At 40.1% G+C, this 25,560-nt stretch overlaps 5 protein-coding genes across 12 annotated transcripts in view; 2 read left to right on the top strand and 3 right to left on the bottom strand.

Annotated features, from left to right (window-relative positions):
* Positions 1 to 11,678, top strand: part of LOC116845410 (WD repeat-containing protein 20) — a 12,732-nt gene extending 1,054 nt beyond the window's left edge. The window contains exons 2-5 of one of the 4 annotated variants that reach the window (XM_032818069.1): positions 791 to 973; positions 2,130 to 3,608; positions 6,176 to 6,248; positions 6,629 to 11,678. In XM_032818069.1, coding sequence (XP_032673960.1) covers positions 791 to 973; positions 2,130 to 3,608; positions 6,176 to 6,226 — 1,713 coding nt within the window. In that variant the 3' untranslated portion in view covers positions 6,227 to 6,248; positions 6,629 to 11,678. Of the gene's footprint in view, positions 1 to 790; positions 974 to 2,129; positions 5,330 to 6,175; positions 6,249 to 6,628 lie in introns of those variants that run through there. The other 3 variants (XM_032818068.1, XM_032818067.1, XM_032818070.1) reach the window with 3 other exon arrangements.
* A 610-nt stretch (positions 11,679 to 12,288) lies between these two features.
* LOC116845307 (aprataxin and PNK-like factor) lies at positions 12,289 to 15,505 on the top strand. Its single transcript, XM_032817826.1, has 6 exons — positions 12,289 to 12,390; positions 13,284 to 13,373; positions 13,626 to 13,802; positions 13,880 to 14,085; positions 14,299 to 14,634; positions 14,971 to 15,505. The coding sequence occupies exons 1-6, from the start codon at positions 12,289 to 12,291 to the stop codon at positions 15,296 to 15,298; spliced, it is 1,239 nt and encodes a 412-aa protein (XP_032673717.1). The 3' UTR covers positions 15,299 to 15,505.
* Positions 15,373 to 18,291, bottom strand: LOC116845312 (translin-associated protein X). 2 transcript variants are annotated; one of them, XM_032817834.1, is made up of 3 exons: positions 18,032 to 18,291; positions 17,785 to 17,917; positions 15,373 to 16,664 (listed from the first exon to the last, which is right to left on the bottom strand). In XM_032817834.1, exons 2-3 carry the CDS (start codon positions 17,798 to 17,800, stop codon positions 15,769 to 15,771), a joined length of 912 nt encoding a protein of 303 aa, XP_032673725.1. In that variant the 5' UTR covers positions 17,801 to 17,917; positions 18,032 to 18,291; the 3' UTR covers positions 15,373 to 15,768. The 2 variants fall into 2 exon arrangements, with proteins under 2 accessions (XP_032673725.1, XP_032673724.1); XM_032817833.1 differs by lacking the exon at positions 18,032 to 18,291 and having other exon boundaries at positions 17,785 to 17,970.
* A 518-nt stretch (positions 18,292 to 18,809) lies between these two features.
* Positions 18,810 to 22,616, bottom strand: LOC116845313 (ATP synthase subunit gamma, mitochondrial). The gene is made up of 3 exons (XM_032817835.1): positions 22,464 to 22,616; positions 20,242 to 20,791; positions 18,810 to 19,419 (listed from the first exon to the last, which is right to left on the bottom strand). Exons 2-3 carry the CDS (start codon positions 20,772 to 20,774, stop codon positions 19,053 to 19,055), a joined length of 900 nt encoding a protein of 299 aa, XP_032673726.1. The 5' UTR covers positions 20,775 to 20,791; positions 22,464 to 22,616; the 3' UTR covers positions 18,810 to 19,052.
* An 809-nt stretch (positions 22,617 to 23,425) lies between these two features.
* LOC116845314 overlaps positions 23,426 to 25,560 on the bottom strand; it is a 7,258-nt gene continuing 5,123 nt past the window's right edge. The window contains exons 1-3 of one of the 4 annotated variants that reach the window (XM_032817838.1): positions 24,419 to 24,437; positions 24,151 to 24,302; positions 23,426 to 23,954 (exon numbers count right to left, since the gene is read on the bottom strand). In XM_032817838.1, the coding sequence (XP_032673729.1) occupies positions 23,615 to 23,947 (333 nt within the window). In that variant the 5' untranslated portion in view covers positions 23,948 to 23,954; positions 24,151 to 24,302; positions 24,419 to 24,437 and the 3' untranslated portion in view covers positions 23,426 to 23,614. Of the gene's footprint in view, positions 23,955 to 24,150; positions 24,306 to 24,418; positions 24,438 to 25,560 lie in introns of those variants that run through there. The other 3 variants (XM_032817837.1, XM_032817836.1, XM_032817839.1) reach the window with 3 other exon arrangements.

Raw genomic sequence — 25,560 nt, 5'->3', positions numbered from 1 at the left:
CTCTCTCTCTCTCTCTCTCTCTCTCTCTCTCTCTCTCTCTCTCTCTCTCTCAGTTGGCACAAGTGCCGCTGTGAAGACTCCATCTTTGCAGCTCGTTACCACGCCTTGCACGAGAACATCGTCTCCGCGACGGCGTACGTGAAACGTCGACAACGGGGTCGATCACGCGCGCGCCAGTTATCGCCGCGACTCTGTTACGCGGAGAAACGTCGATATGGCGTTTTTTCAGAAGTGCTGCGAATACTTCCTCGTAATCATAGTCACCTCGCAGCTTATGTGAATGAGTAATGTTGTTGCGTCTCTCGTGTTCGTAACATCTTGTACACGTGAGAATTAATAACACGTTCGCTACATAACCACTCATTCGGGACCATTTAGTATTTTATTTACGCAACGGTGTAAAGCAGGCTTAATTTGTTTAAGTGTATGTGGAATGATAAATTATTGCTGACGTATGTGACGTTGGTCTCTCGTGAGAGATGCGTCATATATGCTGGTAGCAAGTTAAAAATCCTTGATAGCTGTACAGCTTGTTACTCATCCACGCGTTACAAAGGTCCTTTTAGAGAATTGTACATTGTTCTAGGAAACGTTTTTATATCTGTGACAAGTCACAAAGAGATGGAGAGAAAGAGAGAGAGAGAGAGAGAGAGAGAGAGAGAGAGAGAGAGAGAGAGAGAAACAATTATCTTGCTTGGTTAATCTTTTTAAGTAAAATTAAAACAGACAAATTAGATTTTGTTTAATTTTTCCTAGAGAAGCAGACTGTTGCATCGTTAAAATATTTCAGGCTGTGGACTTGAACAAACCAGTGGACAAAAAATTATACAAAGGTACCAATCCAACCTGTCACAATTTCAATCAAACTACAGCGACAGCAGATAGTGCTCCATTGCTGGTAGGATTTTCCACCGGGCAGATACAGCTGATTGATCCAATAAAGAAGGAACTCAGCAAGTTGTACAATGAAGATGTATGTAAAAATGAATCTAACGCAAATTATGAGTTTCTTTCATACGTTTTGTCCCTGACAGAATCTGGCCTTGCACTTAAAAAAAATGATCCTGCAGTCACTGCGATGTTGCGTGTTTTATATTTTTGTTCTATTAATGCACGTAATGGAAACAGAATTTTTATCTGAATTATTTTGTGAAATTTAGCAAGAAAGTTTCTCTATATCATTCATCCAGATTAGAAGCTAGAGAGTCGCGCTTTCTAAAAAAATTGACTATAACAAGCAAAATAGACTAGCAACGAAAGATTAACAAATGTATAATCCTCATAGCCACTTAAATCTGTGCTTGTAGATATTACTAGAATGCTGTTGCTATAAATTCTACATACCACAGACAATTTTATAACGAGATACAAGCAACAACGATAAATTTTAACTGTGACACTTGGAATTCTATCTGGACCAGTAAAACCCTTTTTTTTTTAATGATAGCACGCTAGAGCTAATTCCGAGAAAATTTCGCGACTTTTCACATTATCTGTGAGAACTAGTTTATGGAGAGATAAAAAGTAATCTAATAGATCAAACACTGTGCTCTCCGCGCTGACAATATGTCACCATAGTTTCCTAGAGATACGCATGATATTGCTAGCAGTCATCCAGTGACTCGAGTCGCGATACGAGTGTTATCTTATTGAAACATGATAAAGCGGGAAATTAATAGTAGTCAAGCATTAGTGTTTAACGCTATTCATCGCATCCCGCATGCTTACGGCAAATATTTAATGGCGTCGTATAGGGTAGTCTGCGCCGGTGGGCCCACGCTAATGCAATTATAACTCAATCGAATAATTAGGTTCAACGAGCAATATTACATAACTTTGCACCATCATCCCGCGACAGTCACGGAATGTGCTGTCGCTGGGACAATCGTGCCGTCTGTTTTAAATATGAATGCACTCAGACGAGCTACTAACGAAATTCTAACAAAATTATTATCGAAGTGGGACACTTCTTTCCGTGTAAATTTTTAAATGGAAGGTTAATAAGAATAGAAATTAAAGAGTAAATAATAAATTAATCCGGCAATATTAATATATCAGGACACGAAAGAGAAAGAAAGAGAGAGTAGGTTTTCCAGAAGGTTTTTAATAAGAAACATTTGTAATTTCAGAGGCTGATCGACAAAAGCAAAGTGACGTGCATAAAATGGGTTCCCGGCTCGAACAACCTATTCCTGGTGTCCCACAGCTCGGGTCAACTGTACCTCTATAACGAGGAGCTTCTCTGTGGCACTACCGCGCCGCACTATCAATCGTTCAAGTCGGGGGACGGATACGCTATATACACCTGCAAGACCAAATCCACTAGGAACCCTCTGTATCGGTGGGTGATCGGCGCAGAGGGTTGTTGTATAAACGAATTTGCCTTCAGTCCATGCGGCACGAACTTGGCTGTAGTGTCTCAGGATGGATTTCTACGCGTGTTCCAATACAATACCATGGAACTAGTCGGTTCGGCGAGGAGCTACTTCGGCGGCTTTTTGTGCGTATGCTGGTCGCCAGACGGACGTTACGTGGTAGTTGGCGGTGAGGACGACCTGGTGACTATCTGGAGCTTCCACGAGAAGCGCGTGGTGGCGCGGGGACAAGGTCACCACAGTTGGGTGAGCGTTGTCGCCTTTGATCCGTACACCACGTCGTACGGGGACCACGATCCCGACTTCAGCGGCTCGGACGATGAGACGATGCCCCACAACAACCACAATCACTTTCACGAGAAGTCGAACCGCCTGTCCACGACTTCGCAGAGCGGTGGCGTGCACTCGAATCGGAATTCCTGCAGCTCCGAACTGAGGATGTCGGGCGGCACGTGCTACAGGCTGGGTAGCGTGTCTCAGGACACCCAGCTGTGCCTGTGGGACATCACGGAGGACGTGTTGAGACAGCCGGTGTGCGCCAAGCAGAGGCCGTCGGTGGCCGGCGGCAGCGGCGCCTTGTCCGCTTCCGGCACGTTCAACAGCGGCAACGGTACGACGACGGCGACGGCGACGGGGACGGGGACGGCAACGACGGCAGCGGCGACGACGGCGAACCATCACTCGAACAATGCTAAACACAATAACTCGAATAACGTAAACTCCAAGGAGAGCGTGAGTGGTAATAACGAGACTAGTAACAATAGTACGAGCACCAACGCCGCGGTGGCAACGGTGAACTCGCTGACGCAGAGGCTAGCGGGTCTTGGTTTTGGCGAGCGTAAGGGTGATAATCACAAGAGAAACTTTAGCCTCACTATGCGAGGCGCGACCGGTACGGCCACGGCGGCGACGGCCAACAGCACGATCGTGCAGAACAGTGGTGGCGACAAGACCACGAGCAACAACGCGAACGCGAGTAGTAGTCTGAACAGTGTCGGTGGGGCGGGTTTAGTAGGTGGGGCAAATAAGAAGGTTAGTTCCGTGATGGACGATCCCATGAGATTGATAGGGACCGCCTGGTGTCCCAGGTTCGACGAGTGTCCGGTCCTCGAGCCGCTGGTGTGCAAGAAACTGGCGCACGAGAGACTGACCGAGTTAGTGTTTAGGGAAGATTGCTTCGTGACAGCGTGTCAAGACGGATACGTGTACACGTGGGCGAGGCCCGGCCACATGGTAGGTCCTCTCACGATAAGCAGCACTCTGCACAGGCCACACCATCATCATAGCAACAGCCCTTACACAAATATGAATTCCCTGCGACCGAACGATCTCTGATGTAACCCGTCGTGCCCGATCGACGTTGTTGCAACTCGATCGAGTAGAGTCCGTTAGTTTTTCCGCGTGATCCGACTCTGTACATACCACGTACATCGAGTTAGACAACTCGCCACGGAGAAGTATCTGATCCCGTGTGCTCATGTCCTCCTCTTATCGGATAGTCCTCTCTCTCTCTCTCTTACTGTCTGACGTGGAAGAATTCGTCGTTAGAGACGAACGACCGTTCCGGCTCTAAAGTATTACGGGAGACAGACTGTGACGAATTCGACATTGCCTTGGTGTATAGCACGAGAAGATCGCGTTGCTGTTGTTTCAGTTTACGCTACAATCGGTATATCTAATCTCTTGTAGAGAACCCTTTTACTCGCGTGTCAGTCTATGACTATAGAGTATACATTTGCGTTTGAGTTCTTTTAGTATTGGGAGGTGCCATCAACACAGAGAGAAAGAGCATTAAGGATCTTTTTGTTGTTTTTTTTTTATAGTATTTTTGCCGAATCTTTGTATTATATTAGGAATTAGCAGAGAGAAAAACGCGGACGGACGATACTATGAGTGAACAACGAGTCTGCGGCCTGAGGCAGTACACGAAATTGCTCGAACGCTTTCGAGAGGCGTCGATATAGATATCGCGTCTACCGTCTCCCTCGCACGATGTTCTATCTCGCATTGAACGTCTGGTTTCGTGTGTGGATTCGCGTCGACGAGGAGACGGTAGACATTGTTTCCAAAAAGTGCGAGTGATCTCGAACGCTGACCTGAGGAAACTATAAATTAACGTCAGGGAACTCGTAACAATTGAGAAGACAATCTCATACGGTATTCATAACGTGAGATGCCTGTTGATCTTTCGTTTATCGTATGACAATGATAATAAACTTGCAATTTGCGCGAATAACGTTGCCTTTTGCTCAGGACATTCCATTAGGTCGGTAAAATTACGACGTTCTCGGATTTACCTGAAGTGCATGAAGTTCGATTTTATGTTAAATTAGTTGGGTAGAACGCGCACATGTTATGATATTTTTGTTTCTCCCACACACACACACACACACACACACACACATGGATAATAAACATGTGTACATAACAAACACACAAATATATACACGTGTGTATATATATACACACACAAGCAAACAGAATTGCGTTTTTCTGAAAAAGAAAAAAGAAACGGACGAGCTTTAACTTATCTACTATCTAGGTATCATCAACTTCTAGTACGTGGTTGCATAGTGCATGCGTTAAACAAGAAACACTCGCGTGTTCGCTTATCAAGATTCATTCATGATATAGGCTGTCGTTAATATCTGTGCCTAATCGTCTGGTCAAGATATACATGCGATAAACATTGCAAAAACGTACGCGTTATAGAGCATAGGTATACGAATACGATATATACATGTTTTTGGTTTGCATCTCCTCGAGAGCAATGTTGTTTGAGCCTTTATGAGGTCTCGTGACAGGGCAGGCCCCTCTTATTGAAATCCTCTTTCTATTTCGTGTAAAATGTTGTTAGCTTTAGCCAAACATAGAGAGTCAACGAATTACGTAGCCAAACTGTCGTTCCAGACCTACGATATATAATTAATGCGAGAACATTGAAATTCTTTGTTGAAAACGACGAATCGCCTTATTGTACAATAAAGCAAAAAATTTGAACGAACAAGAGAAAAAGAGAGAAAGAGATCGCTGCTTGCTTTCCGCTTGAGATTTCGCCGAGTGCGATGCAGAAGCTCCAGGGGGAGACTCGCGTAGTTGTCCCTCTTCTTCAAAGAGAAACGCGTCTGTACATAAGTGTATGTAATCGCGCGTCAGACAGTTTATTTGTTTATTTGATCAATTTTTACTCGTACGTAGTAGCATGTCGTTTCTTCTTTTTTTTTGTTTTTTATATTCTATTTTCGACGACAACAGATCCCATGCCGGATTCGAATTGTATCTCCCGGCGTTTTGCATAGAGCATTTGTTGTCACGAACGAAGGTACTCCACGCTCACTCCTCCGTTTCACAGCTTTGACCAAAAGTATGAAGCAACTTCAACGGGTCTCCATCAAGTATACGTGGTCGACGTTTTCTTCGCAAATTCATATTACAGCAGATAGTTGTAATATCGTGGAAACGTCAACCAAATACTCGAGGAAGCTGCTTTGACCGAAACAACTCCTGTCGATTCTAATATCCTCGGCAGCTCAATACTGTACTGATTTAGTTAGACTTACTTCGACGAGATTTCGCCCATACTTTTTGGCCAACACTGTGAATAGCTGATTATTTATAGAGCTCGTGATAAAAGAAATTGGTGACGCGTAGCGTGCGTTGCTTCCTTTATTATAGCGCGAAAATTTCTTTTTCCATTCATTTTTTTTTGTCATTCATTTTAATCGGTAATAATGCTTGCGCTTATTTCTTAAAGCCGACGAAGCATTAATTCTTTTTTCTCACTTTGATCGATCGGAAAGATTAATGTTCTGTACCACGCTTTGGCTGATGCAAGAGAGTATCGTGGATGAGACTTCCCTGAGTTATCGCATGGTACGTATGACTTATCATTTTTTCGTTCTATTTTGCTTCATTTGTGGCTTGTACTCGGTCTTCGTCACGAGTAGAGAATAGTACACGGCCGATTTGTTTCACGCAACAATCTTGTTTCGCTTCTGAATTCACACATCACGAATTTGCACATACATTTACTCGTTCGTTTGCCCGCAACGCACCTTTGCATTCGCACAGACTCGCGTTGTTCCCGAAAAGTTTGCGGGAACGATTGGGAGGGAGGAGAGTACCGCTACCACTACGTTGCGCGTGAACTTTTCGGGAATAGCGTGGTATACGTTTACGACTCACGCCGGATCAGAAGCGCGATTGATTAACGCATTGTCGCAGCATGAGATTGATACCATTTGCGATTTCAGCCGGGAATCGGCCAGGTCGGCGGCGCTCTCCACGTGGTCAGTCCGGCGGAAGGCGGCGGTACCATAGTATAGCCAGAAGCAGACACCGAGGTCGAGCCACGGGATCACCGGGAGCTACAGTCGTCGTCGTCGCAGGCGTCCGAGATGCAGTTCCAGGCGACGTATGCACGCCGACGTCATCTGTATTACGTGTGGCCGAGCGAGAGTTACTCCGGTACGGTTTAAGCGAGCGACTCGAGCTCGACGACGTCGTCGCTCGTCAGTCGAGAAGTAGACGAATCGACCGAAGAGAATACGTTCGTCGAGAGGCCCACCGGCTGATCTTGGAAGTCGGGAGTTGACTCCAACTGCGAAACTAACGAGTCGTCCTCCGAGCATGTGACTACGTTTGCACGGCAATCTAAATCTAGTTTAATAACGCACGTGATCTACGTTTATATGAACAGTATAAAATTGGTTCAACAGTTACCGACGTTGTGCAATCATCGGTGCTACGTGTCGTATAAACATTCATGTTATAGCTGTACTGTAAGACACGTGACACTGGTAGTCACAACATCGAGAACAGTCAAATCGATTTCATACCGCTCGTGTAGACTGCGTTATCTGTACGAATGTTATTAATGACCAACGTCGATGAGCCTTGACTTGAGTCACTTGAAAGACTTAAACTCAGATTAAGGTCTAACTTTAGGCTACTGTGTAAACATAGTCTATAGGTCAAGGTATAAACGCGTACGAAAGTGTACCAAGAGTGTAAATAGAGAGGAAACTCTTTCCTCCCGCGTGGAAGAGAATCTCCTCCTTTATTCCTGACCGTTTGACCGCGCGTGAGTAAAGTGAATGTTGTAGTAAAGCGCAGTGCCCGGCTGTGAAGATTAGTGGTTGGACACTCGGCGACACGAATTCCTGCAAGATCTTATTCGAATCGCCTACACTTTGCGAGCCGCGGTTCACGCGCAGCTTAACGCTTAAAGACACAGACACACACATACACACATACAGTGCTTTCGTTTAGTAAGCCGCTCTTCCGGTGGATATCGTTTCCTCTTCCTCTTACTTTCCTCCTCGATACTCGTCGTGACGGCGGTGTTACGCGCGCTTCTTCCCCTAAAGAGATCCGAGTCAGAAGCTATCTGTGTACATGTGTGTACGTCTCTGATCGTGACGGATACGATTACACCATTCCAAAGCAAGTTTCGCTGAGCCGGACACGAGTCTGTGCGCCATCCTGATTACCTGAAGCGTTGAATTTTACATAGATCTAAGCCACAAGACGTCGATTTTGGAAAAAAAGCGAAAGGATAGTCTAGGGATCTCGCGTGGCCGCGAAGGTATATAAAAGGTACATAAAACACATTCCTGAATAGAAATTTCCTTTTTTTCTCGTTAACCGATCTTTTCATCTCCGCCTAAGATTCATATTAACAATCGTTACTTGAAACTTGCCTCAAGTGAGATACTCAAATCTAAACTTGGAATTAGATGTGAGTTTTTCAGCTGAATCGCAATTACTAGTGTCTCGTATATGTTACATGATTCAAATAAAAAAAACTTTAATCTGATTTTAAACTCGTCTGAGTATCTCACGTGGTACAAATTTCAAGTAACGGCTATTAATCTCTCAGGCCTTTATCTCTCTGTCGTTACAAGCGTGTGACTTGGGTCTCTACCACTGCGCTTCATTCGCTCGATTATTTCGGAGGAGGTATTCCACAAGGCGATACTAGTTTTTAATTTATATACACGTATAAGAGTTAATATATATATATATATATATATATATATATATATATATATATATATATATATATATATATATTGTATTAGTAATGACACACCATGTTCATTTACCTCGTTATAGACATAATCGTCAGCTTCGGTTACAAGCATTCCTGCGCGAGATTCAGGGATTAAATATCTACTACCGTATTCCTGGGCTTCTAATCGGGAAGCCCGTTGGGATTCGTACACGCGTGATCCTTCCTTTGGCAACACCGTTCCGTTGAATTTCACTTACATTAATAGACCACATGTAAGAAAGCTGTAAGTATTATTATTATCGGAAACTGATTTTTCATCGGAAAAGCTTCCACGTTCCATTGTCGAGATCGAGGACGGCTGCAAGTGCCATTTACAACAGGTGCTCCGTAATTGTAAAGCATATTCTCTGTTCCGAGGTGGGCTATATATACATATATATATATATAGCGCTTTTCCCATTTTTCGATATTTACAGCTTTTTCTTAAGTCGAGCCTATCTCTGTTAACGTTAGAACAGAATCTACCTACGTTATGTTTCGTTGTGACCATCGTGATGTACGATGATACTACATATGGTTGCACCATCCCAGAAATTTCTTTGAGACACCGATGTATCGCATTGATTATAGGACGGTCAGGCCTTTTCTCCCGTTTCGATATTATTTCCGTTCTCGTCGATGCACAGTGGTTTATCTTACTTCGAAGCACGATGACACCGTACTCTTATTCTAGCAAATGCAAGCTCGTTGAGGTATGCTGTGATATGTGTGCTATAAACAAGACGACACTGACAAGTGATCCAAGTCACGATGAAAGTCACTTCCAAGTACCGTCGTACACGGACGTTCGAACTTTGGGGATAACGCAAACGCTGATTAGTTTTCTTAATGATAGGCAACCGAAGCCGGCCTGCGACACACACAGCAGACTATAATTCGTCTAACGACTCTGCGAGACAAGAAACGGATCGACTTCAAAGCGAGTCGAGAGAGATTCACTTCTGTCGATTGCGACTCATCCGCGCGCATACGTGCAATCTTTTACATTTGTTCGTTTCTCTATCCTCTCTTTCGATCTCTGACATAATCTCTAACATAAATAGTGATGAACGTAATTAAGTAATAACGAATACGGTTTAAACAGGAATTTTACGTGCCTTAGTTCGCGGTTTCTTGAGATCTCTTAACTTATCACGAAAGAAAGGAGGATTGAGCCGTGAAATAAATAAATTAATAAATAAAATAAATGAGAGAAAAAGAATCGAGACGCGTCAAACAGAGAAGAATAAGAAGGAATTCGAAAATTTTTAAGCTCAAAGACTCGAAACTCGCGATGCAAATTTCACGAAATGAATCTCTATCGACTTTCCGTTTCATCTTTTGTTTGGCGGAGAAGATCGCGATCTATAAAGTTCCTATTTCGTAAGCTAAACGGCGAGCTCGCGCCGCAAGCGCTCGATTCTTCGGCCGACGATCGATTCTCGCGAGATGTTCTCGACCTTCGCACGGGATAGACAAGTTCGTCAATCAACGAGGTCGAAAAGAATTATTTTCCAGCTCTACACGGAATGTGATTGTGTACGCGAATATATGAATTTGCGTTAATGACGTGTATTTCGAGTCACATCAGAACCATGTAATTTCGTTTCTTTTGACCGCATGCACATTGAACTCCTTTCTGGAAACTTGTAGCGTCTGCAAACCCAGTAAACATCAACTATCAATGACATAATATCACTGTTGCAATTTCCAACAATGTAAATGCAATATAACGCGAGTGTTGTGTAACAGTTGCATCGTTGAATGGAAAATTATAGCATTACTGTTAGTTGGTGTTCACTAAGAAGCGCTCAACACCGAGTGATTTTTTGTCGTTTTCGTCTTTTTAAATTAATATCCCGTTTTTCGTGTAAAAAAACAAGATTTTGGAATTTTCTGACCCTTCTCATGAAATACCTTCTTTATTCTGATGGGGCATTTAAATCAATCCTGTTTTTTGCACAAGAAACAGAATATTAAAAGTGAAAATGGTAAGAAATGAGTCGCTCATCGTTTATAATGTTAAAGCACGTCCGTAATTGATATCCAACACGATCTCTGCGCAATCGATAAATCCGCGAGCAAACAATGTTCCTGCCGTGTGAAGGACGGGAAATCTCCCTACATCCGACGTATCTGAACGAAAACATGGAGGACACGAGCAACTGCGACGACGTTGTCGTCGAAACCGCGTTGGTAAATCGCGCTTTTCCGACGGGGGTTACATAGACGACGAACGATTAAATGATGAGTCTGCTTCTCGGACTTCTGGTAACGAGAGAATTTGTTTCTAAGTAGACAATTGCGAGTGTGCGAGAGGAAGCTGTTTCGAAGGGACATGTATTTGATCTCGCTCTCGGCGATTAATCGCAGCTGCTGGGTCCAGCTAGAGATTGTGCGCGAGAAAAGTATACAGGACGTGTTGTGTCCGTGGAGTCATTGCAAGTTCTCGACATCAACGCGAACAATCCATTTCTTTATTCGCGTGTATATATCGAAATTATTTATGTCCTTTTTGTCCTGCTTTGTAACGTGAGAGGATTACATTCTCATGCTCACACTCGTACACACACATACACACACATATACACAACAATGGAGAACTTTCGATAGTTTTATTGAAAACCTACGTCTCATGGTACGTGCGAATTACGTGTTCCTCGGTAGAAGTATTTTGAGCGGCGAAAGAGCGTCATTTTGATTTGCCACTTTGAACTCGGAGCAACCAGTCATTTGACGGTTTGGAAATAGAGGGACACTTCCTTCCGCTTTCATGACTACGGGAATGATTTCGGTTGTCGTTCTAGTCTCAAGGTATTGTACAAACGTAATGAGACTAACTGGCATTGCATAACAATAATCGGTCGACGCAAATTACGTATTATCGATTGTCTGGGAGACAGGCGATCACCCGGTAGACACGCGGGCTGCATAACTCTCGCGCGCACGCGAGAGAGAAAGAGGGGGGGAGGGGCGATTAATTCGAATATAATATATTCGAATAATAATGATAATAGCGACGATTCGCGGCTGTCGGGTCTGGTCCAGCTGTATTACATCCTCACTCACCGAACAAGTAAATGAGTCTAGCGTTTCTCTGGCAATTTTTTATGAGAACCTTTCCATGCAAAGAGCTTTATGGCATCGCGTCAGATCTGTACTGTACTTCTCGGCGCATTTCTCTTTGTTTGTTTATAAGCGTGTACATTCTTTGTAATTGTAAATGAAAAAGACATTTCATTGTTAAACGTCTGCGTATATTTCACCCTCCCTCCTTCCCTAGGAGAGCAGTTTTACCCGCGTTAACCCTTTAAGGCGCATAATTCATGGAACATTCTAGTAACTTTTTTGTAATGAAATATTGTCAAAAACACTCTAAATAGCACATTTATAAGGTTTCAACTGCCCGATCCTAATACTGGTATCCTTGGTATCAGTGATATTTAAAGGGTTAAGGTGGGATTGAATGAGTACCGTTTGTTTCGTGGGATGATCGGTTGATTTTCAAAATTCGATTATTTCAAGACAGGACGATTGAAACTATTGAAAGATCTCAAGGACGCTGTTTTCAGGAACAAGACGAAAATCTCAGGATCTTGTTTCTTTTAGACGTCTTCGAGACATCTATTAGAAATTTATGCTCTGGGTTGATTTTCAAAATTTGCGATCGTTATACGTAACGAATAACGTCAATTTTTTCGCAATTCCATTTTGCGGCCAACTGCGTCCGAGGTGCGCGGAGACCTGTCGGAAGCTTGCCGCATTCCGTTCTCTGAAAAAGGCAACAATTTTTTCGCTGACAGTTTTCGACATGTCTGGCATATCTCGTCACACGTTAACTTCACCGGAAAATTCATTATGAAGAAGACATTGCAGATAGTGCGGGTGGATCATAATCTGGTGCAAAAGGCGAATTTGCAGATCGGCAACAACATCATCGGTCGAGGCGCCGCGACGGGAGTGAGTACGCGGTTCTGTCGCTCCCATTGCGTCGAAAAGAGATTTATTACAATCCAATAAAAATTTACTATTCATAATAATATTAATAATAATATATTCTGTTATTCCGTAAAAGATAACATTTCCATTCGATAATATCTCCGTTTGTTGAAAGTAGAAACGTTCGCAACCCAGATAGCACAGAGAATTCAAAAAGAATTCAGTCATATGTCACCAATTCTAAGTTTATTTTTGAGTGCAAAAAGAATTCTTTTCACTAAACTGAATTCTGAAGAATTCTTTTGCATCTGAAAATGAACTCAGAATTGGTGACATACGACTGAATTCTTTTTGAATTCTTTTTTAATTCCTTGTGCTATCTAGGAACTGTGTCTCATTAATTTACTTATAAAACGCAACCAATTATAACAAATAATATATATATAGCCAACGGAGAATCGATAAAACTGGCTAATGGATGTATGCGTCGTGAGTTGCATTTATTTGCTGTGCTTTCGATGATTTAAGCTTCAATTACTTCAATTACTAAACTTCAATTACTTCGTGAAATAATGAAAATTGCGTAACAGTCGACGCTTTAAATTTCCCGCTAATAACGTGTAGTTGCTCATGCTAAGTCCGTCAGTATCGCGCGCTTATGAATGTGCTCACTTCCGCTGCATTTTCTGCATTTAAAGTGAGATGGCTGAATACGAATATTCGAGTTAGAGAACGTGAGAGAGTAGTCGAGTGTAGAAAGTGCAACCAAAAAAAAAAAAATAAATCTGTCCATTCATGCGGTACAACACTCGTGACACCGACGAGAAAATGCGAAGCAATCTTGGGTCGATGTATGTGACAGCATCGGAGACTTGATTGTCGCATATATATGATAATATTCTTGGCGATGACTTTTATTGTTATCACAGAGCAACGACGAGCAAGTGTTTAAACACGCCCTGATCATCAATCTGTCACCTGATGATGAAATGACGATTACTCCGGTAAGGTCTTTCGTTTCGCTTCGCTTGGTTTCGCTTGTGCAACACTTGTCAATCTGTCTCTTTTTCTCTTCTGTAAGGAACTTGATTCGCAACACATTCAACAGTGTCTTGTAATAATCGTACGAATAACGCGTGAACCTGTAATCATGTGAATCACGTGAACTCCTTTATTTTTCAAGCGTATGACAATATCTCCATATCATGACATGTCGCAAACCGACGGCATCAGTTTTCTATATTTTCCAATATCAGATGGTGCCATGTTACATGAAAATCTCTGGATGCATACGATGGCAGTCTCTTAAATTGGGAAGCAGCACACCGATAAAGCCAGGTGACGTATGCTCTTTGCTGCCTGACAAATGTTGGTTTAAGATCATCTCTGTGCCAGAAACGATGGAAAAGAACGATCAGACGTTAAAGAGAAAAGTATGATGACTATTGTTGTGATGTGTAAATATTGTGGAAAGATGTTCCAAGAAACATTAGGGTCCCTTATATTTCAGATTGACGAAGATTCAAACGATGAAGTAGAGGTTAAGAAAGTGTGCCTGTCGTTCAGTGAACAGGAAGCTGCTGTATCTCCTGCTGAAACTTTAAATGATTTCCTCAATGGTAGGAAATCTCCAGCTGAGTATTCAAATCCTACCATTAATGGAAACAATGAGTGCGATGCATCTGTGCCAATCTTGCAGGAAATCTACTCCTCAAGGTTTGACCCTAGTTGCAAGTGCAATTGTGCAAAACTAACTAATAACAAAAGGTTTGTTCTTTTTACTGAACTAGATTGCCTTTAAAGAATTATGTGATCAAGCATTGAAGGGAGAAGAAATAGAGTTCTAGTGTAGCACTAATTGAATTAAAAAGAACATTCCTAATTACATTAGTTGTTGTCACTGTGTATCCTCTTGTGTTCGAATTTCAGCTGCCTTGAGGGAAACGACATATCTGCCACATGCTCCAAAATGTCGTCAGATCCCCAAGATGTAGCTGAATCTTCCACTGAGTGTGAAAGCAATACGAAGCAGGAAAAGAAGAACATCAACTTGATGAATAAAGTTGCAACAAGTACCAAATCAGAGGAGAAAACCAAGTGGGATCACGATGCTCACTCGAGCGATCAGGTCGAAGCAGCTCCGCCAATTAAAGACAAATCCCGATCGCCTGTTGCTTCGCATCGAAATCAAGCGAGTGTCTCGAATCACGAGAATCCTGAAGTTCCCAAGAGGGAGAAATGCAAGTACGGTGCTCGATGTTACCGGTGAGCAAAGCGTCCAATCTACTCTCCTATTAATGTCATTAATGAGTTCGTCAAAGTACAAACACAGAAATTTCTGAAGGATGTCTTAAGAGTCCGACTGCTGCGGAACCCTAAATTGATGTCATAAATGAGAAAACGCACGCCAGAAATTTTTGCGTGCCATTTCCAAATCAAAAGATATGAAAGAATACTAGATCACTCGAGTATGCTTGTAAGATGCGTCGAAACAGTCGTAAGACATCCCACTTTTTCGGACGAGTTTTAGGCGTCCTTTAGAAGTTTCTGCTGCTCGGGAAACAATTCTGGCAAGAAATGCAATTTGATTAATTCGCGCAGGAAGAATCCCAACCACAAGAATAACTACAGTCATCCTGGTGATGCCGATTACGACAAAGTGGACGATCGGGAGGAGTGTCCGTACGGCGTGAAGTGTTACCGAAAAAATCCACAGCACAAAGCGCAATTCAAACACACAAACGTGCCTCGCCGTCTCTGCAGAACTGCCGCCTCTGGGCAACCGGTTGCGGACACCGAGACAGACGCGTCGTCTGTAGAATCCGTCGACGAGTCTGATTACGAGCCATCTTTTTACACAGACAGCTCAGACACGAAGAGCGACTCGGAGGACAGCAGGAGCGAGTGGGAGGACGGCACGACTGGCTAACGAAAATAACTTTCTTGCTTTCGCCGTCATTGATCGTTATATGATCGAAAGCGTAGAAATGAGATGAGTCTATCTTTAGTAGTTTAATACAGATTTATTTTCTTAAGAAATATTTATTTTTGTATTTGAACTAATGTATGTACCTGCAACTTATTCGCTTAATCTTTAAACAGAAAAATATAAAAGCATTAATTATATATTATATTATATTGTATATCACAACCGCTGTTGTCTTTTTAGGGTCTTTCTCCCTCTGTCCTTTGCCTGTTTCCAGCAAAGTTCGTTGCAAATATATTAATATTATGCTGTCTGTTTACACCTGACATTGCACTGACAAGTCAAGATAATTCAAACAAAAAAATTATGTCTACAAAATTCACTCTTACATAAAAAAAGAAATTTTGCCCATCAAATTTACTCCCACATATTACAAACAAAAAATTTGGTTCGATCAGATTGACTGCCATGTATTAGAATGCCTGATATCCCTCGTCATCTTCTGTATTATACTCTTCAGCTGCCCCACGAATAGCCACGTCAGCCAACATATGTTTCGGCACCTCTGATCCTCGTACCTTGATGGTATAACAGGTTTTCTCCATTTTAGCCAAGCTCTGCTTGAGAGTGAAGACTTTCTTGTGTATCTCACTGCTGCACGCGCTCGTGTAGCCCAAGAAGGCGACGTACATGTGCCTGACAAAGTTGCACGTGTGATAGCAACTGGTTATATCACCTATTGCTAAGTTGTTAATGCACCTCCGCATTAGCTCTCCGGTCAGATCGGCCATTCCCATTATGTAATCGGTTGGTGTAACCAGCACGCGTGTGATTTTCATAGAAGACTCCTTTTCTGGATCATCAGGTGACTCCGACGGCTCAGACGATTCAGGTGGTTTTGTATGGTAAGTTAAAGTTTCCTCCAGCTTGGTCCAATCGTGCGTGCAGCCACCATTCTCCAGGTACTCGTAAAATGTCAGCGCCTCCACGTATTCTTCCATGCCGGCGCGGTAGGCCTTGTGGAACTGATACGCGTCTTGACCGTCCAATTCGTGCGCGATATCGCGGAATAATCTTCTCGCAACGGCGTCGAGCCTCGACTTGGCCGCCGCCAGTACGACATCTCGTTTGCTTTCCTTATCGATGGTGTGCAGCAAGAAGATGATCCTCTTGCTCTCGATGGTGATGTCACGATTGATCTTGATGATGCTCTCGTAACGATCATGCTTTTCGTCCAAACTGGCCGCATAAACACGGAACTGCTGGATCACTGGGTTGCTCTCATCAATGTTCTCCAAAACCTCCTTGCCTTTGTCACCGATGTTGATCTTGTCCTTGTTAGAATGATGTCCACGGTGTTTTTTGCTTCCTGCAAAACGAGATGTCTTGCAAGTTTAACTGGCCATAATTATGACTGATCCAATTTACAAAATTATAATTTTTAAGTTTTTGTTTTACCAATGGGCAATTAAATATCCACATATTTCTATACATAATTTCTACACTATTTCTATTTTCTTTTTACACAAAACAAACAAGATCCAAGCTTCATGAGCATCAAAGATTAGTTAAAATTAGTTTTTATTTTCTACCAGTTATATCACTTCTTACTAGTTGTGTTTTTACTCATTTTGTTTAATAAACTTTTAACTTTTTCTTTTTCCTTTTTTGATGTTTTAGCAATATTCGCCGCGTTCAGTGAACACAAAGATTGCGTGAGTTCAACTTTTGAAGCTTTTGATATTCTTCACGTGTATTTCAACGCTAGTACGCCTTTCTGATTCTCAAGCTAAAACGGGCGTACTTAGCGTTCAAATACGCGCAAAAAATGTGGTCTTTATGGAAGATAGATATGATTGATAGATCTAAAAGTATAGACCAATCAGAAACGACTTTTACTCAACGGTTAGACAACGAGGACCGTATTCTTCATGCGTATTCGAATGTTAAGCACATCTTTCCGATTCTCCAATTGAAAAATCTTATTGGGATGCTCATATAAGAAAAACTAATCATGGGATAAATGGGTACACTTAGCGTTCGAATACGGTCCTTATTGTGTTTGCTGAACGCAACTTCTTTCTTCGGGATAAAATGACTTCATGGCAGCTGTTTCTATATTTTTCCAAACATATTAATCCTCTCTAATTATTATCTGTCCTAAATCTTTCCGATTTCACACCGATGATACATCCAAACAAAAAAAAGTTATAGGTTAAAATTCAACTGTTCAACACGGCAGCTTCTGACGAATTCTTAACTTTTGACATTTTGAGGTTAACTTGTTTACACTCTTAGAAAGTATAGTTTAGAGTAGTATAATGTTAATGTGGCAATATATAACGGTTGTGAATGTGAATCTGATAATTGTTACACGCAGCTGCACACACAGTTGTCACATTTATATATGCGCCGGTAGATGAAGTGACACTTAAGGCACGGCATAACATGACAAAACATGAATGTGATAAATCGCATTAGTGACTCACCTCTTCCTTGTGACATCGTAACTCTTTTATAACAACTAATTTTTGTATCGTTGTTAACGGCAGGATCTATGAAGGAACTACTGACAGTGTTGTGTCATGGAACATTACTACTTGAGACAAATGGTCTGTTCTTTTCGGCTGCACTGCTGAACTGGTGCAATAAGTTAGAGTGAGACAAATATATTTTTTCTCACTCTAACTTATTGCACCAGTTCAGCAGTGCAGCCGAAAAGAACAGACCAAAAATTTCGAGTAGTCACTGATACGCCTCTAGCCAAATATTGAAGGAAGGAAGGAAAAATTTCGAGTGGTTTCGGTTACTTAACCAGCTTCTGAATCGTCTATCTGACAAGGAAATTTCTGATTTATTATCGAGATTCTTTATTTCGTTAATTTAATTATAAATAAAAAGTCTTAATTTAATATATGGCAGAAGAGTAAAAATGTGTTTAATTTGTTGTTCTGTATAGCTCGAAAATAAAAGGGCTTCTGATCAATCGCTGCGTCTTACTACGCGCTCGGTTTCTCCTTGAAAACAGTGGCGACTCGTAGCAGAGATTTCGGAACTAAAAACCGCTTGGCCGAAATTCAAATCATCTATTTTCTGACATCTATTTTCTCAATTATAAATAACATTCAGCGGCTTTATGGAGATACTGAGACTGAAAACTTTACCGACAGAATGCTCATATTTTTTTGTCAAAGTTTACGTTGTATTGGTTGTATATATAGAATTACAAATGCTTTTACATAATGAAAGCGTGTGCAAAACAAAATTGGAGTATTACTCAATGTGTGTGTGACGAAAACAAAAAAAATTTTAAATGTAAAATCTCAAGCTGTCAGCGGAATATTTGCCTTAGTGAAAAAATCCGATCAAATTTCCCGACACTTGACTAGAAACTTGAATTTATTAATTACAAGATACTTTTATTATGGACAATTAGCGCCATATGTTAATTAAGAAACGAGGGATTCATCGCACCCGAAATAAGGATATTGCCGTCTCAATGGAAATACGAAAGTTTTGTAATTCGATCTATTTATTGAACTTGGACATAAAAATAACGAATGGTACAGCAATTTTTAGAGGTCGTATCAGCGGATTGTTGAGCTCCGTCCAAGTTGATCAGAAATTGCATCTTTCGGCAGTATAACGGACTCTGTGCGTCCGTTTTCGTTTCCTCGTTTATTTTCCCGGCGTAACATGTTCTCGTTCCATCTGCCGGCGCTATAAATTGAGAGACTAATATCCACGTGCGACGTTCTTAATCCAAAGCGGCGGCACCAGAGATAATCTCGATCAATTCTCTGGTAATCACGGCTTGCCGAGTACGGTTGAAGGTGAGTGTGAGCTTGTCGATCATTTCACCGGCGTTCTTGCTGGCGTTGTCCATCGCGGTCATACGGCTGGACTGTTCGCTACAGGCACCCTCCTTCATCGAATAAAACAACAATGAAGCGAGCGAGAACTCCAAGTAGTTCTGTATCACATCGTCGTCGAGGGAATCGTATATCGACAGCTTCGGTGCGGTGACCACGGCGTTCTTGTCGAACAACGGCAGGTCGTCGATCGCGTACGACACCACAGATTTGAATCTGTTGTAAACTATACGTCCGGAGCCGAAGGAGTAACTGCAAAGGAGAAAATGCGAACAGGTAACTTGCAGTATCGCCGTTATGATACGCTGAACCAAAAAGGGGGTACGAATCAGAAAAATAAATGAATAATTAAAGATTCTGAAGGAAAATTAAGAACTTATGCACAGATATTATAGAATTTCATATATTTCATATATTTATGTTTCTTTGATCACACTATAATAATTGTGCACAGTTTTTTATTGGCTAAATTTTCTTATGTTTGATTTTAAGTTGTAATATTATTGTGTTATGAGAACATTGCTAAATTAAAAAAAGAAGTAAATAAAAGATAGAGAAAAAAATGAATAATTAAAGATTCTGTAGATGTTCAATTGAATGGAAGGAAAATTGGCTAATTTTCCTTTTTATTTTAACTTGCAGCATCACTGTGTATATATTACAAAATGTTGCTGAATTAAAAAAGAACTGAACTACTAAAGACACACAAAAATAAACGAATAATTAAAGGTTCTGTAGATATTCAATCAAACAGAAAGAAAATTGGCCAATAAGAATGTATATACAGCTATTGTAGTCTTTCTTTCATCGCATTGTAATAACTGTGCATAGGTTCTTGTTCTTTCTATTAAACAGAAAGATTAGTCGAGTGCTGAACGAAATAGAATCTAATATTGGCAAAGGCAAAGGTTAAAATCAACTTACAGGGATCTGTAAAAACTCATAGTGATCGCGATCGCGATTTATGAGCGGATTTGTGTAACTCGATAGTTATTCGTACTATCTAGTGCGTTTGGATCGAAATTTTCGGACGGTCACGGATATCAGTCGCAACGACAGTCGAGTGGAACGTACCCGCTGTTCATGACCTCTATGGCTATCTTGGCTGCATCGTTGAACGTCGGAGGCTTACGGCCCACTTCGGATGCGACGAACAGGATATTGTTGGAGAACAGGCGTGAAAGAATCGCCCGGGACTTCTCACCGATGCATATGATCTTCGTGTTCTCGCGTTCCTTAGGGTCGGCCAGCAACCGGTCGCGAATGTTGCGGGACACGCCAGTGTGTACGGCGCCGCATAAGCCACGGTCGCTGGTCACAGCAATCACGAGCTTCTTCGGTTCTTCCGCGGGCGCCTGGATCTCGGCCTGCTCGTAGAATATTTTCGTGCCCACGCCGAGTGGTCGAGCCTGCTTCAAGTCGCGCTCCGCGCGATTATACTTGGCTGCTGACACCATCTTCATGGATTGTGTGATCTTTTGGATATTCTTCACTGACTTAAGACGTATGGAGATAGCCTTGAGGGTGGCCATACCCCTCTGTTGTTGCTGCCATTGTTGCTCCTGGGCAGCTAACCGTAGAATCGAGGGTATGTGGTTGCGGAACATTGTTGGAGACCCAATCTCTGCAAGTTTCAGTTTGGAGTTAGTTGTACTGTCATTTGTATTTACACATTATTAAAAATTAGTTGTATTTCTTTTTAGATATGTCAATCTCTTAATATTTTATGACTTTCTCAATATTCTTTACAAATGTTTAATTTTCTTTTTGTCATTTTGTAAGTAATTAACATTCTATTGTCCTCAAATGAGGCAAATGCAATATCAGTTGAAATTTTATTTTCTTTATATAAAGGTAGCTGTTTTAGCTTTAAACCTTTCTGATTTTTTACTTACAATCTTTTAGATATATCATATTTGTATAGTTATTTTCTTAATTTTGTTAGTATAATTTTTACTAATATACATTAACCTTCTATTGCTTTCATATGAGACAAGTGTTTAATTGAGATTTTATCTTCTAATTATGTAAAAGTAGTTTCATAGCTTTAAAACTTTCTGGCTTTTCATATACAATTTTTTAAGTCATATTTATATAGTTTTTTTAATTTTATTGGTATAATTTTCATTAATAGACTCTGAAAATGTTAACATATATTTATAGTAAGAGTTATGAGGTTAATGCATGCTATTACCAAATTTAAGCTTTACTCTGATGGATCAATAATAAACTAGTGTTATAATACATCTATTTGTTCTTATGAAGCTATATTAATACAGTAATAATCAAATTTTCATTTAAACTTAATAACAGACGCAACATTTCGCTCATACGAGAGCACTAATGTTCATCAGCCAAATGAGGATAATGCAAGGTTAAAAAAATATAATATTCTTTTATATCAAGTTTCCTTCTTGTAGATTTCATAGTAATGATCGTAAGTCTACACGGAAACATACCAATTTATTTCACAGAATTCTAATGTAACGTTTCATTTGGTTGCAGAACATTGCTGGAAGTCTGATCTCTGTAAGTTTTAGTTTGAAGTAAGTATGATTATTGTCTACATTACCACTACAGAGAAATTAGTTTGAATATATTTTTAAATAAATCAGTCTCTTAATATTTTACATGGCTTCCCCAAAATTCTTCAAAATAATTCTGCAACATAAATGTCTAATTTTCTGTTTGTTACTTTGTAAGTAATTGAAGAAATATATCATTCTTTTATGTCAAGTTTCCTTCTTGTAGACCTCATAATAATGACTGTAAGCCTATACATATGAGAGAATACATCAATGAATTTTATAGAATTCTAATATTCCACACGAGTGATTATGTGACAATAATTTATTGATGAGTGATATTGTTAATGATAACAGCAAGTGCAATAATAAAAACAGATACAATACAGGAAAGTATAAAAGAGAACATTTAATATGTCATACATCTTCCACGTTTAAATAAATATATCTCTGTCAGTTTGTTCAATTCAAAGGCTTTTTAAGTGAAATTGCGAAATATACAATGAAGTATTCTGTGTAATCGACTTGACAGGATCACGGTGGAATTACGTCAAGTCCGGCAGCACAATGTAGCAATGTAACTTCGGCAATTTTCAACACGGGGCACAATATTGTTCCATTTACATAATCACAGAAAGAACTTGTCCCGAGAATGCGCACAGGTGAATCCTCAGCTCATGTTCTCACAGTAGTTATGCTGATGATAGAAAAGCACAATGGTTTGCTCAATACTGACATGCAAGAACTCTTCATGTAGACGAATCGACTCACCAGGCAAATTTTGAAAATAACTCCACGAAAATTCCCTTCGAAAGTCTGCCCGACGATCTCCGAATTCACAGGAGAAGATACGGGCACACGTAACACGGAGAATTCACGATTATCGAAGATGCTTCTCCCGCCATCTGTGAGCACCGAACGTTATTATCGATAAAGAGAATTTTCCATTTTGAATTATAAAGGGTCGCCTACAATAAAAAATAAAAATGAAACCTTTTATTGGCGAATTCAGTAAAACTTTTCATTTTTCACAAGTTTTCGCACGTCTTTTTAACAAAACTTGAGCGCGCTTTGAAATTCCAAAAATGATTCGAGACGATCCTAGAGGTATCGTTATCTCATTGACTTCGGATCGATTTTTCCAGTCTCTTTGTAAGCTAACAGCTAAAATCTATATCCATACAAATTTGCATAACGCATATGCACAAGGAATTTAAGGCATGTTCCGTTCGACATTGCAAATGCTTCGAAGTGTCAAATGGAACAATATGATTGGTCAATCCTCTGCTCTGAAGCACTTGCAGCGCTAAATGGATCTTATCTTTGATCAATCGTACGTTTAATGCAAGATATTTTTTTACTGCAAAATTTATAATTGGTTGATTTTTATGCATATACATTGTGATTATAATTACTTATTACAATTGCTTCCTAGCAAAAAATATAAAGATAAAATGATTCAAAATGAGAGAGAGAGAGAGAGCACAGTCAGAATGCTAAGATAAACTTAACCAGTTGTTTCAAAATGGATGTGTATATTCAATACTATACTGCTTACTAAACACTCAGTAAGTTCTTGGATCTGATTGATGTATATTTTCAAATTTTATTAATTACAATAATAATCAATAATAATTTAATTTTAAAATATACAAAAACACATAATCCTGTTGAGAGGAGAGGAGAGGAAAGGAATAATTTATATATTACCCAAATTTATAGAAATAACAACCTTAATTAAACTCTTTTAGTTTAATTAACAAAACTTTTTCAGGAGAACACAGAGCGATATATTTGTCAAGCTTAAAGCAACAAGTTCTCTGCAGATAGTAAGATTCACTTATTGTCTATTCAAATGACCAAACTTCTTACAGAATTTCCAATATTACTTGTGAACTATACATCTCTGCCAAGACAATTGTTTAATACATATCGAGAGGTGGTCCTGGTGGATAATGCTCCTTTCTCTCACCATTTCTGAATTGACGATCTCTTTCATGATGCATTGCAAAAACACGCATCATTCTCTTTACTCTGAATACACACTCATACATGTCGTTCATTATCATTCTGCATTTCTTATTGCCTTGATGATAGCCGTAAGCTTCCATACAATCGATATACATTAACTCGTAAGGTGCGCAGCTCGTAAACTGCAAATTGCGTGATTGCATAAATAAATCTGTAACAGGGGTCTTTATGAGTGGTGCCCTATACTTGGACCCAATGTCCTTTACGTTATCAAAGTCCAGCATGATGCACCTGAAAAAAACAGCGTTGAAGAGTCCGAATGTATAACATAATAATCAATGTGACACAGTGGGTAATTCTTTAATTAATTTCTTCTGATGAGTAAACATAACCTTTCTCGCATTCTATAGAATGTTGCATTATATGTAATAGACGATTGTGATTTTTTCTGCGTATAACAAAGAATACACATACAAATATCACATACCGCAAATATTGAAGATTCTATAGACGTCAATTTTTTATATTTTCAATCACTCTATAAGAGCAGAAGAGACTCCTTTACTTTACGTAACTACGACTATAGGTTACTAACGATGAATGATAATCGATGAATTTTTTATTTATTGTTCGGTGATGCTGCTGAAAAATAAATAAGAAAATAATTAATTTTCACTGTCGTTGAGTATTAATAACTATCTGAAAATTAAATTAAGCATTCGATACTGTCAAATAAAGTCCGATGGCTGATTTACCGTTGGGTCGTACTACTGTAACGTAATCTGACTGATCTATCGTTAAAGCTGACCACACACACTTTTCGTAATGGCTTCTGCATACAGGACGCGGTAATGCTTGCTGCGCGGCGGAAGTTCGCGCAACAGCCAATCAATATGCTGCTTTCCGTAATAACCTTCTAGCCCTTACGGAAAAACAACATATTGATTGGCTGTCGCGCGGACTTCCGCCGTGCGGCAAACATTACCATGTCCTGTGTGCAGGAGCCATAAATCAAGGTTATGGATAAGGGGTATGTCCCCTTGTCTACAAGGGTAACCCTTGCTTTAATTCTTAAGCATAAAAAATTGATCAACTACAGTTCATTATTTTTAAAATAATCGACTGTGGTTGGTCAATTTATTACGGTTTAAAGATTAGAGCAAGGTTGTGGACAAGAGGTATGTTGCCAGGATAGCGATCATGAATCTTTCACGTAAACTTCATTTTTATTTTTCACTTTTTATTATAAGTTATTTCACATGAAAAGTGAACAATGAAAATGTGGAAAGCAATATTTATGTAATATATTATAGATAAAAGTAAATATAGATTATTAAAATTAAAATGTAATTATAAAATGTATACACAATGTAATATATAACACATTAATAAGTATTATACAACTTAAATTTATAGTTATAATATAATATAATAATATAATATGAGAAAATTTAATAAATGAGACGAACGTTAACCGTGAAAGGTGAATTCTCAAAACGTGAGATATTTCAAGTGAACTTTCAGTTTGCTCATAGATATTCTCCTTTATATGTAAATTGTATAAGTTTCCATGAAAATTTTTAAGCATCAAGCGATGTAATTTAAATATAAAAAATAATGTAATACTACGCTCGCATATTATGTACAAAGTGAGTAGAATTTAATACTAGATTTGAGGCTTTCACGGCCATTGATACAATGTCTAGATATAGCTTCCGGAATGGAGCCATGTCTTGAATCAGCGATATGCCGACGTTTCGCAAACGTTGCAGTTTGCATCATCAGGGCTCTCAGAGCTCATGTATCAGAGTTCTCAGCCTTGATGATGCAAACTGCAACGTTTGCGAAACGTCGGCATATCGCTGATTCAAGACACGGCTCCATTCCGGAAGCTATA

The sequence above is a fragment of the Odontomachus brunneus genome, unplaced genomic scaffold (genome assembly GCF_010583005.1).
Source record: "Odontomachus brunneus isolate Ranch 3 - 2012 unplaced genomic scaffold, Obru_v1 Obru_scaffold_051, whole genome shotgun sequence".
NCBI classification, from domain to species: domain Eukaryota; kingdom Metazoa; phylum Arthropoda; class Insecta; order Hymenoptera; family Formicidae; genus Odontomachus; species Odontomachus brunneus.
Note: the sequence above shows the minus strand (reverse complement) of the source record. Positions and strands in the feature narration are given on the sequence as shown.